This window comes from Herpailurus yagouaroundi, unplaced genomic scaffold (genome assembly GCF_014898765.1).
Source record: "Herpailurus yagouaroundi ecotype Mexico unplaced genomic scaffold, PumYag 213, whole genome shotgun sequence".
NCBI classification, from domain to species: domain Eukaryota; kingdom Metazoa; phylum Chordata; class Mammalia; order Carnivora; family Felidae; genus Herpailurus; species Herpailurus yagouaroundi.
In genome coordinates this window covers 2,963,325-2,976,721 of record NW_024412444.1, presented here as the reverse complement: position 1 = coordinate 2,976,721, position 13,397 = coordinate 2,963,325, and the positions used below count along the sequence as shown (strand labels likewise).

General features: G+C 39.0%; 1 protein-coding gene across 5 annotated transcripts in view; it reads left to right on the top strand.

The window, feature by feature from the left end:
• The window catches only part of SLC25A26 (solute carrier family 25 member 26), a 139,767-nt gene that overhangs the window by 3,921 nt on the left and 122,449 nt on the right, over nt 1-13,397 (top strand). For 4 of the 5 annotated variants that reach the window (XM_040454498.1, XM_040454500.1, XM_040454499.1 and 1 more), the window contains exon 2: nt 11,154-11,310. The exons of the other annotated variant lie outside the window; for it this stretch is intronic. In XM_040454498.1, coding sequence (XP_040310432.1) covers nt 11,154-11,310 — 157 coding nt within the window. The remainder of the gene's footprint in view (nt 1-11,153; nt 11,311-13,397) is intronic. 5 annotated transcript variants of the gene reach the window in all.

The following is a 13,397-nucleotide window of genomic DNA, read 5'->3' as shown; positions in this document are numbered from 1 at the left end:
AAAAAAAACCTCAGAGCACAGTGACCGATTCATACTTTTAGGAAAGCAGTTGGAACCAAGTATTAGCAACCTAAAGATGTTCCTAACATTTTAATTCAGTGAAGAAATAGAAAGCCACTTAAACGTGACACAAGAGAGAAGTGGTTAGGTAAACGGTAATAGATGCATTTCATGAGCGATTCCTGGGCCATTAACAACAGTGCTGGTGAAGAGTGTGTGCTATAACATGGAAAATACTTGTAAAAGAAAAAAATACAAGACTGCACGTAGATATATCTGCTCATGCCTGATTAAAACTATAAAAATATGATCTGTTCATGAAAAAAGGACTATTGAAATTTCCCAAGATAATACAAAATAATTTTGATAATAGCAATACTTTTTCTCTAGGTTTTTTTTTAAGATACAAAAAGTACTTTTTTTTTTTTTTTTTTAAATAAATACCGCACCCTGTATTACGTCTCTTTTCCTGCCTGCCTCTTCTCTCCCCTTCAGTACTTAACGATTTCACGGTCCTTGTAGTTCATGAATTCATCTGGCTTGTTACTTGAATGATACACCCAAAACATCCTGCTGTCATTACTGTGAACCAGTCCTCCGTTCAGGGAAAAGAAGCTTGGCAAGTGTGGGCACTGTGCAGTGTGAAGTAAAGGCAGTCCTTTGGGTGGTTGCCTGGGTTATCAAAGTAGCCTTGAGAACTGATGAGAAAAGGTATGATTATTTAATGACCTCTAAAAACTCTTGTCACTGTTAAATGACAGACTCTTGCTGTTGATGTAAATGTGTAAGGAAATGAAAAAAAATAGTAAGGCTCATATTTAACTGTAATTTACAACATGAGAGACACAGAGTTTCTTTGTGAAAGTGTCAGAAGGAATTTGAACAGTGCTTATCTTCTTTCTTTTAAATTTTTTTTTAGCATTTATTTATCTTTGAGAGAGACAGAGTGTGAGTGGGGGGAGGAGACACAGAATCTGAAGCAGGCTCCAGGCTCTGGGCTGTCAGCACAGACAGAGCCGGATACGGGGCTCCAACTGGGAACGGCGAGATTGTCACCTAGGTGGAAGTTGGAGACTTAATGGACTGAGCCCCGTAGGTGCCCCAAACAGTGCTTATCTTCTAGTCACATAACTTACATAGAACTAGCATCTTTGTTATGCCTCGGCAAAGTGTCACACAGCTTCGGGTCCACTTCCAACATTTTATCCTGTGCTTTCCATGTTAGAAAGTATGTCAGAATTCTTTGATGGGAAGACTTTTGCTGGCGTCCTTTCCTCTGGGACACTTCATCCTTTTGGTGATAGCCGCTTTCCTCACTTAGGTTGATAAGTTGGCCTTTGCTAATTGCCTCTCTGCATATCTAGATTTCAGTGTTCCCACTTTTCAGTTATTTGCTGCAGTTTGATCTTTGTTGGCCAGCTCCCTCTATTGATTTTCTACTTTTGGAAAATGTCACTCTGTTTACTGTAATATGAACCATGGTGTTGGATGTCTTCTGTTACTTGTACTTGGAATTCATGCCTCCTCTTCCTGTGTAAGGCATAGGCTGTTTCCTTGACTGTTCTTTTATTTTTAAATTGTTTTCTTAGGTGGTTCTGAAAAAGTTCTTTCATAATACTGGTGTCTTCTCCCTGGGCCTGACCTTTGGCTGAGAACCACTGGCAGAATGTGACTTGAGGGGAATGACAGGGGTTGTGTTGCTATGGCTTCTTCGGTGGGTGAGCAAACAGAGTGAAAAGAGAGGATGAAGTACTGGACATACTTTGAAGGGAAGTTTTCCATGTTCTTTGCCATGTATTTTTCTTTCCTCGAAGGTTGCCTCCTAGTTTTCAATCTGGTGTAAAGGGATGTTAGTATCTTATGATGAAATATTATCTCCAGATCTATAAGGAGTTGGGAATGATGCTTCCACATTCTCTAGGTTGCTTCGTGTGACTTTTTCTCTTTTGGCATTTTAAGTCAGAGTGAGCAGATTGTTTTTGCTTGTTTTGATGTTGAGCTATACCCTGGACACAAGTGTATTCTGAAGTTTGATCAGTCACTGGAGCCTGCAAGGTCCCCTCAGAGACCCTCGGTCATCTAGGACCACAGTTGAGAACCAGTGTTGGTGGACGCCTTTTTTCTGTGTCTCACGTACTGGGAGATGGGTCCGCTTTTCCTTTCTCATTTTTCTTTAGGCATAAGAGGGGGTTGGAGGAATGTTTTAGTATTTGATAGTCGCAAAAGACTTGTTAATGTGATGTTTTGTTACCACTTCTGAAAGAAATGCTACCTGTTGAAATAAAAATTTAGTAGTGAAAATTTATATGATACAGAATTTGAGTAGCACTAATGAAATGTCAAATAGAGAAAAGGGAAAAACTGCACCCAGGCCTTTTTCACCTCCACAAATCAGGCGTCTTTTACCTGTTCAACGAGACATATATGTTAGCCTTTGCTCTGGTAGTGGATAAGAGTGCTTCAAACGTAAGGCCCCTGCCCTCGTGCTTTATAGTCCAGTAGGAGACAGATGTTAAAAAGAAAATGAAACAAAAATTAGCCATGCAGTAGCAAATAGTGATGAAAAGTAGCCATTTACTGAGCACTTTAACATGCGCCTGTGCACATTTTTCACAGCAAGTCTTATAGTTACAGTTTTGTATTTTTTTTTAAGTTTATTTATTTTGAGAGAGAGAGAGCGAGTGAGCAGGGAAGGGGCAGAGAGAGAGGGAGAGAGAATCTAAGCAGGCTCCCTATTGCCAACATGGAGCCTGATGTGGGCTCGAACTCACTAACCGTGAGATCATGACCTGAGCCAAAAAATGAGAGTTGGACCCTTAACTGAGCCACCCAGGGGCCCTTTGTATTCTGCTTCTAAAAAATTAACCCATAAATTCAAATCTAACGGTTATAAAGGAATTTGAACGTATGTATTTCTCAAGTTTTTTAGTTGATGCTGAATTGTTCCTGCCATGCATCACATGATTTGGCTTTGTGTGGAGTGTGTCCATAGGTGATTCTTGTCCAGGAGGCAGAATTTGAGGAGAAATTTAAATTCATTATTCCTAATAAAAGACTTGAATTTATGTATTTTATATATGCATTTATTAAATTTAATATATGAATGTAATCTTCAATCTTTATCACCTAAGTCTTTTCATGGCCTTTTTTTTTTTTTTTAATTTTTTTTTTTCAACGTTTATTTATTTTTGGGACAGAGAGAGACAGAGCATGAACGGGGGAGGGGCAGAGAGAGAGGGAGACACAGAATCGGAAACAGGCTCCAGGCTCCGAGCCATCAGCCCAGAGCCTGACGCGGGGATCGAACTCCCGGACCGCGAGATCGTGACCTGGCTGAAGTCGGACGCTTAACCGACTGCGCCACCCAGGCGCCCCTTTTCATGGCCTTTAATAGTCATGTCAGAAATACTGCATCCAGGAAACTTTGAAGGATATTTATAGTAACATACTAAAAATAATAATTTTTATTTACTGATAAGTGATAAAGGCTGGCATTTTGCAGTTTTTTACTGGCGTTTCCAGCTTTTTATTATATATAAGCGTGTAACAGGCTCACGTAATTGTATTTAATTCTCATTTAATCTCCCTTTCCCTCGGCTGCAGTGACTTCTTACTTGACATGTCTCTGAAGGCAAGGAAAATAAAAGCAAAAATGAACTATTGGGACATCATTAAGATAAAAAGCTTCTGCACAGCAAAGGGAGCACTCAGTAAAACCAAAAGGTAACCAACGGAATGGGAGAAGATATTTGCAAATGACATGTCAGATATAGGGTTAGTATCCAAAATCTTTGAAGAATTTACCAAACTCAACACCCGAGAAACAAATAATCCAGTGAAGAAATGGGCAGAAGACATGAATAGACACTTTCCCAAAAAAGACATCCAGATGGCTAACAGACAGATGAAAAAATGCTCCACATTGCTCATCATCAGGGAAATACAAATCAAAACCTTGTTGAGATATCACTTCACAGTGGTCAGAGTGGCTAAAATTAGCAACTCAGGAAACAACTTCTATTGGAGATGATGTGGAGAAAGGGGAACACTCTTGCACTGTTGGTGGGAATGCACACTGGTGCAGCCGCTCTGGAAAACAATGTGGACATTTCTCAAAAATTAAAAATAGAATTACCCTATGACCCAGCAATAGAACAACTAGGAATTTATCCCAAGGAAACAGGAGTGCTGATTTGTAGGGGCGCATGTACCCCAATGTTTATAGCAGCACTATTGACAATAGCCAAACTATGGAGAGAGACCAAATGTCCATCACCTAATGAATGGATAAAGAAGATGTGGTCTGTATATACAATGAAATACTACTTGGCAATGAAAAAACAATGAAATCTTGCCATGTACAACAATGTGGATGGAACTGGAGAGTATTATGCTAAGTGAAATAAGTGAGTCAGAAAAAGACATAGATATATTTTCACTCATGTGGAATTTGAGAAACTTAGCAGAAGACCATAGGGAAAGGGAAGGAAAGATAAAAACAGAGGGAGGGAAAGCATAAGAGACTCAAATACTGAGAAAAAATGAGAGAACCAATGGGGTTGATGGGGGTGCGGGGAAAATGAGTGATGGGCATTGAGGAGGGCACTTGTTGGGATGAGCACTGGCTGTTGTATGTAAATGATGAATCACGGGAATCTACCTCGAAGCCAAGAATACACTGTGCAGACGTTAGCTAACTTGACAATAAACTGTTAAAAAATATCTCAATTTTGAAAAACTCTGTGAAGTAAGGTACTATTATTTTCCCCATTTCATGTATGAAGAAATAGAAGCTTAGAGAGGGTTAAATAGCTTTCCTAAGGAGACCCAGTTGAGATTGAAGCCAGGTCTGTCTGTCTGATGTCAAAGCTCTGTTCTTAGGCGATAGTTAATCTGAAAGAATTTCTGGAGAAATCGAAGGGTACTCAAAACATTACTGTGTTCTTGAGAATAGCCTCACTAAACAAAACAACCTACGTGGCCTTTGGGAAGTGATGATCAGCAGAATTTCTGGAGAAGTCACCCTAAATAGATCACAAAGCTATCTGTTTAAATGGAATGCTAATAAGTATAGTAGCAGACAGATGGCACTGGCTTTCAGCTATCACAAGTGCTCTGGCAAACCACAATTGGGACAAAGAGTGACTTACTCTTTTTATTCTGAACATTTAATCTTTTTATAAAGTGTTTTCTCATCATCTCCCATATCCGTTTGATTCAGACCAGCAAACTAGTGCTGAAGCCCTGCTACCTATGAGGCTCCGGGTTAGATACTTAGGAGAGCAAAGGTGACTGACCTGGCTTCTGTTCTGAAGGATCATAATGTCAGGTCAGATGTAATGATTACTTAGTACTGAAAGTGAAATCTAAATGGGGTTATGTCGGGGAGTCAAGGAAGTAGCATTTAATTCTCACCGGGAGCTTGGGAAGGACTTTAGGAAGCTCATGGCATTTGGTCACAGCCTTAACAGTGGATAGGATTTTGGCAGGGGTGGGTGGGTGGGTGGGTGTGTGTGTGTGTGTGTGTGTGTGTGTGTGTGTGTGTGTGTATGTATGGTGGCAGGGGAGTAGGTAGCCTTCTGTAAACGGGAGACAGAGGGCAAAGAGAGGACATTCCACACTGAAAACTAAAGCAGGAGGGCAGAAGTGAGAAGTTGTAGGTCATGTTGGGGAAACAGGTTCCTGAGACTCACCGACCATAAGAGTATGCAAAATGAAGCTGGGTAGGTATGAACATGGGTAAGGGTTCTTAGTTACCTTAAGTGCCAACTCAATACCACATGCAATCAGTGAATTAGGATTTTTTTTTTGGTGGAGCAGTATTATTTGAAATCTTTACTTTTATAAGTTTATAATGCTCATTATAAAACTGGAACAATACAAAAATTAGCAAGATGGTAAAAATACTACTCATTCCCAGTCTCTTGCGACAGAGGTAATAACTTGGAGGAATTCAGTGTGTATGCTTCCAAAGTTCAAGTTAGGCATATGTATAGATCCATACACATTTCTTTGTAAGGTGAGATTATATGGCATATATGCTTCTATAGCTTATTTAATTAATGAATATAATATATTTCTGTGCCAGTGAGTTCAGATTGACTTCTTTCTTTTAAAGGCTGTGTAGCATTCTGTTACTCAGATAGAATTTATTTAACAAGATCCCAAGGATGGACCTTTAGACTACTGCCAGTTTTTTACTGTTATAAATAATTGCTGTAGTAAACCGTCTTGTATATTTATGCACTTATTTCTGTGGAAGAAATGTTTGGAAATAAAATCACAGGTCAAGGGCTTTATAAATGAAAATTTTCATTTTGCCAAATTGTACTTCACAAGATTATAATAATTTGTTTCCCCTAATAGTGCCCATAATCATTCTTCATATTTTTAACCTTTTTAATTTATGGGGAAATTGTTTTGATTTGTTTTATTTGATCATTAATGATAGGGAAGCACACATTCATAATTTGGTTGGCTGTTTATATTTTTCTTTTGGATATTGCATGATCCTTTGTTTTGTAGTTTGTTTTTATTTTTATTTATTTTTTTGTAGTTTGTTTTTAATTCAATGTACCTTTTTAAGGTTGATTTGTAGTACCTTCTAACATACGGGTAGTAACTTTTTATTAGGGCCATTGATTCATTCATTCTTCAGATGGTTATTGAGTGCCTCATGTGCTGGTGCTGGGAACTTATTGGTAAATGGAACAGGTCTGAACCTTACAGTCTGGTGGGACCAACAGACATCACATCAAAGGTCAGATGCTCAACTATAGAACTAAAACTGTGATCAGCATGTGCAAACAAGAGGGTCTGCACCTAGACTGGGAGATTGGGGAGCATGTGTACACAGTCCTAGACATGAGGGTCAGGTGACATGGAGGAAAAGAGAATTAGATGACATGGAGGAAAAGAGAGAGCAAGGGGGCGGGAAGGTGCCAAGCAATGGGCAGCAGTGGGCAGTGGTGGTAGAGCCAAGGGGGAGTTGGGGGCCAGAACTTACAGAGTTGTAGGCTGTGCGGTGATTTCGTTCTTCATCCTAAGGGCTCTTGGAAAGGTTGGGAGACTTACAGGCTGGAGAGTGGCAAGATGAGATTGAAATTTGCATTTCACAGAGATGCTGCTGCCATGAGTGTAGACAGCCCAGGAGCTCCGCAGGGAGGAGAAGTGGTGGTGGGGAAGAGAACTGGTATCCCAGGAGGGTGAAGTCGGCAGTGGCTCCTTTGTTGTGGAGAAACCCGAGGAGGGGTGTGCTCTAGGAGAGCCATGTACATGGTGTGACTGGTTCCTCCTAGCTGTGGTATAGTCCTGCGGCCAGTGATGATTCTGCTTAGTTAAATTAGACAGGTGGTTTGGTTTTGTCCCGTAGTTGAGCAGCAGTGACATTTTTCTGGTATTGTGCCGGCCTCCGTTTGAGAAATAAAGGTTTTATAGCACGTGATCTTGAATTTTTTTCAACTCTCAGTGTAATTTCCAAGCGCTCATTAGATACTTCTTCTCTACAGCCTGTCACACTTTATTAAGTTAGAGGCCTATTTTATGTTAAGTTCTCAATACATTGGTGTGTTGTAGTGAGGCTTACTGGTTACATGGGTTATGTTGTGTATATTTGGATTTTGTCAGGTTCTTTTTTCTTTCAGTGTTTTTATTTATTTGATAGAGAGTGTGCACACATGAGCGTAAGCAGGGGAGGGGCAGAGAGAATCCCAAGCAGGCTCTGCTCTGTCAGCACAAAGCCCGACACAGGGCTTGATGCCATGAACTGTGACATCATGAGTGAGCCACACAGGTGCCCCGAATTTTGTCTAGTTCTTAACTTGAAGTTTTCAGTGTCAGCTGCCACAGATCTTGAAACTCATCGTTTGCCTGATAACCTTTTTGATAAATGATCATAAATAAAACAATTTCTCTGACTAAAGAATGAAAGAATTTAATAGAGTTCTTTATATTCAACTGATATTGGCATGGGCATTTTGTACATAATTTTTTTTTTTTTTTTTAGTTTTATTTATTTTTGAGAGAGACAGAGACAGTGTGAGTGGAGGAGGGGTAGAGAGGAAGAATCCCAAACAGGCTCTGTGCTATCAGAGGCTTGAACTTGTGATAGGAGGCTTGAACTTGTGAAACTGTGAGATCATGACCTGAGCTGAAACCAAGAGTTGGATGCCTAACCAGCTGATTCACCCAGGCACCCCTTGTACATAATTATGTACAAAACAGTATTAATGTAAAGTTATAAGCACTCCCTAAAGTTTTTATTTAAATTTTAAATCTGTTGCTGTGTGGCTAAATACATAGGTATTTTTATTCTTTTTTTCTATTCTCTGTTAGCTGTTTTGTTTTTTTTCAGTCTCATGAATTTAAATGACATTTGACTTATAGAAGTTTGAAATCTCCAGAAGCAATTAGTAACTTTTGATTCATGTTTTACTAGCTAAACAGATTGAATCTGGTTATTTTATTCTCTGAAGATAAGAATTCTGATGAAAGAAGCATTAGAGAATCAATGCATGCAGAGTAGCCAAATAGATTGAAAGACTAATTAACTTACCGATTAAAACTTAGCAGTAGATGGCAAGCATCTCTCCGAACCCTCTCCTAGGATTAAAGAGAAAATCAGAATGAAGTAGAGAATGTTTTTAAAGAATCTAGTCTGAGCAGACATTCCCACCAGGATTTTCATTTTCCTTGTGTTTTAAGAAAATGAAGAACATGCAAAATATTTTATTTACGTACTGAATCTTAAAAAACCCTTTAAAAATAATTGAGAAGAATGTTGGAAGAGATTGGCTCCTTTTTTTACTGGCCTACATTACTTATGAACATACTCCTATGACTTAGAAAAGGCCACCTTTATTTCCAGAAAGAAAGCCCAGCTTTTTGTCATTCTTTTACTGCCTCTTGTGGTTTTCTTCTGGCACATCTCTGTAATGTTTTAGTGACCTCATTTTAGGTCATTTGCAGAGGAGACCTTCATGATCTACGAGATTCAGTCATGTTTCTTAGGCTGATCATATAGTACAGTATTAATGTTTATGGTAATGAGCTTATCTGTTTCTCTTAAAATAATTTTTAATAATTTACCTATGCTAGTTAATGACTGGATTTCTCATGAGAGTAATGTCATTTTTGCAGTGAACTCTTTATTGGTTTTTTGGTGAGTGGTAAGTAGAGCAGACAGTGTTTTTTATGTACTGAGGTTTGTACCATCTGAGCATTTCGTATACCCAAAGGATGGAAAAACTCATCATTTTGAATTTTGCCTGTATGTTTGAATAATACTGATTTTTCTTTTTCTGCATCTTAGTTTTTAATGTATAGTTTTTTTAAAAGTATATTTCTACCTTCTGATAGGTAATATATCCATGTGGTTCAAAATCTGGAGGATAAGAAAAGTTAATGATTCGTTTTAAAAATTACTCTGTAGCAACCGTATTGAAAGTCTTTTTTTCCTCCTTGTAATTCTTCTGTCTGCCCATGGGAAACAGGTTTCGATTCACATTTTAAAAAAAATGTTTATTTTGAGCCAAAGAGTGTGAGTGGGGCAGGGACAGAGAGAGAGTGGGGAGGAGAGAGAATCCTAAGCAGGCTCTGTACTGTCAGTGCATAGCTCGACGTGGGGCTCGACCCCATGACCCTGGGATCAGGACCTGAGCCAAAATCAAGAGTCGGACGCTTCACCAACTGAGCCACCCAGATGCCCCTGATTCACATTTTTAAATGATGCCCTAAGACTTTGTGTATTGACCTGTGACTCTGTACTTGAGTTGATATTTTTACCTAAAATTGTTTTCCTGAATTTCTTTTTGCTTTGACTAAGTTGTAACCAGTTTAAAAAAAAAAAAAATTCTACATATACTCCACTGTAATCATTAGGTGAAAACTTAGTTTTTAAAGTGCACCTTTCTAAAGCAACATGATGTCTCTTGGGAGATGACTAGTTAGGACCTGGTTTTAATATTCTCTAGGAATTTAGCTCCCCCGCCCTGCTTTTATTTACTTAATTAAAAAATTATCAAGGAATTTTTAAATATAAAGGAGAGAGAATACTACGGGAATCCTTAGATGTATGAATCTTAAAATAACAGATCTAGTTCCCAAGGACCATTACCTATTTATTTATTAGACAGCGAGAGCGAGCGAGCAGGGCAGAGGGGCAGACAGGGAGAGAAAAAGAAAAGCAGGCTCTCCATGCTTAGTGCATAGCCCGATGCAGGGCTCGATCCCATCCTGAGCCTAAATCAAGAGTCCAATGCTGAACCGACTGAGCCACCCAGGCACCTCCCCATTACCTATTTTAAAATGACAGTCTCCCTCCAAAAGTCTTACTTCGGTTTTACTACTCATTTATTAAAAAGACAAAAATATAAATTTGGTCTGATATGGAAAGATCAGCAAGATAAATTAAGTGATAAAAGTAAGGTGTGGTGCACTGCATATTGTATATATCTTTTTCAAAAAAAAGGAAAATACATATTCATGTTTGCTTGTATATACCTATACCTAAAGTAACTTCAGAAGGATCCAATAAGTAAACAGCAGAAGTGGGTATCTGAGTTATTAGACCAGGGAAGGAGGCTTTGGACTCTTAACCTTTCTGAGATTGTTTGCTTGTTTACTTTTTGAACCATGTGAAAGTATTAAAAATGAATTTGAATTTGATTTTAAAAATAAAAAAAATATTGGGGCGCCTGGGTGGCGCAGTCGGTTGGGCGTCCCACTTCAGCCAGGTCACGATCTCGCGGTCCGGGAGTTTGAGCCCCACGTCAGGCTCTGGGCTGATGGCTCAGAGCCTGGAGCCTGTTTCCGATTCTGTGTCTCCCTCTCTCTCTGCCCCTCCCCGGTTCATGCTCTGTCTCTCTCTGTCCCAAAAATAAATAAATGTTGAAAAAAAATTTTTTTAAAAATAAAAAAATATTGAAAAATTACAAGTTAAGAATATAGCACAATAATCATTATTTCCCCAGGAAAATTTATAAATTTAGGTAGAAGGTCTTTTGTTTGACTATACCAAATAAGTTGTGGATCAACAGGTATGAAAAATGTGCTTTAAAGATTACCTTTTTCTTATCCCTACCCCCCAAATGGCAGGGTAACCTTTGATTTTAACCTTATTTTCCTTTCTCTCTCTCTCTTTTTTTTTTTTAAAGGCTGGTGGGGTAGCAGGTGTCTCTGTTGACTTGATATTATACCCTCTGGATACCATTAAAACCAGGCTGCAGAGTCCACAAGGATTTAATAAGGCTGGTGGTTTTCATGGAATATATGCTGGCGTTCCCTCTGCTGCTATTGGATCTTTTCCTAATGGTAAAATTTATGTTGATATTCTTGTCCCTGCTAGAAAGCCAACATAATGATAATGAGATTTATTTTCCGGATGGTATGTGGTGTCACCCTGTGTAGAATGGCTCATGTGTTGTAGCTTATCTTCTGAATTTGTTTTCTATTCATTAACCCATTGCTTTTGAATCACTAGTGTGAGATCCTGTTCCACTCTACTTGTAATAGAAGTACAATGGTTTTTAAATGTTTTTTCCTGTTAAAATCCCCAGTTAGAAGCTTGAAAATGTTACTCTAATATTGGTTGTCATACTGTAGAGTAGTGGTTCTCAACCTTGCCTGCATATTGGAATCTCTTGGGAAGCTTTAAAAAATACTGATGCCTATGTCACCCCGGTAAATTTAATTGGTCTGGGTTTTGCCTGGGTATCAGGAGGTTTAGTAGCTTCCTAGGTGATTCCAATGTGAAGCTGAGTTTAATAACTACTGCCTTGGAGATTCTTTTGGAGCAGGTGAACCTAAGAGGCGTTAAACCTTTTCTGTCTTAACTAAATTCCGCTTGTATGATGCAACCATTTCCCGCTAACCTTCTCCTGGATACTCCCCTTCAAATGTCTTTGCTTTTGTTGTAGCTTTGGAGTCACGTTATGTGATTTATGGCCTTATTTTGTAATCAATATAATCTGTTTTATTTAATCCACTTGTTAGTATACTTACTATTTTAATTGTTTACTGATGGTTTCAGTGGTACTCAAGCAAACCAAGCAAACAAAACCCTCCCCCATCCCCCAATCCCTGGTTACAGAACCTCAGCTCTAGGAGATTCCTAACCTGTAGAGTCTGGTTTCTTTTTTCTCAGGATAATTCATGAGCAATTCTTTCCTGGTAACCTGGCATTTAAATGTCCATCTGTGTTCATCTGGAGCACAGTATTCACATAAAGATTGGTAGTGCAGAGAGAAATTACTGTTTTGGTCCTTTGGTTTCTTCCCCCAGCAGCCCTTAGAACAGCCAACTGTTTTTGAGGTTATCCGTGAATTTTATTTGTCTTACTACTTTTAGTAATTGACTGTAGCAAGTCATTAGCACCCACTCCCTGCCAAGTCCAGTTCTATATGTGGAAGAGAGACAGTGGTTCCTAAATTTGACCACAGTACAATCACCCAATCACCTGAAGACATTAAAAAAGTACGGACCCTGGTGTCTCACTTCCAGAGATGTGATTTCATTGGGCTCAGGTGTGGCCTTGGCATTGATGCTTAAAGTCTGTTTTTATACTATTCGTTGTTCTAAAGTTTTTTTTTCTCATACATATTGCACCGAGGAATTAGTATTGGTAGTATTACCAGTAGTCCAAGGAGTCCATGGTGTTTTAGGCTCATGGGACTTATTTTAAATTCTTGCCACTAGGACTTTAGCTACATGTGGTTTTGAACTTTTGCACGTGTGAGAAAATGTTTTTCTTGCCGTACTTTTTTTGTTTTTTCACCATCTCCTGAACAGCAGTGGATGAGTGATGCTGGGTAGATAGTGCCTGCGTTTCAGAAATGGCCTTTTTGTTCTTCTGGGAGTTTTTGGTGACTTGAAGTTTTCTATCTGGCATCTTTTTTTTTTTTTTTTTTTTTCTTGTACTATTTAAGTTAAGGTTATAGTTTAGGTTGTAATCTGAGTACCATACACCAATGTAATAGTCAGTGTTTGTAGACTTTTCTGAGAACATACAGTGGTCCTCCTTATCCGTGGTTTTGCTTTCAGTGGTTCATTTACCTGTAGTGAACCGTGCTCCAGAAGTAGATGATCCTCCTCCTGATGCATCATCAGAAGGTCATTAGTAGTGTAAAGCTATGTCACAGTGTGTACACCATTCATCTTACTTGATCTCATTGTGTGGGCATTTTTATCATGTTACGTTATCACAAGAGAGGTGAGTACAATATAGGTATTTTTTTTTAAGTTTATTTATTTTAAGAGGGAGCACACGCAGGCGAGGGACAGAGAGCAAGAATCCCAAGCAGGCTCCATGCCGCGAGCCCAGTGCCCAAAGTGGGGCTCAGACCCACAAACCGCGAGATCATGACCTGAGCCAAAATCAAGAGTCAGCCACTCAACCACTC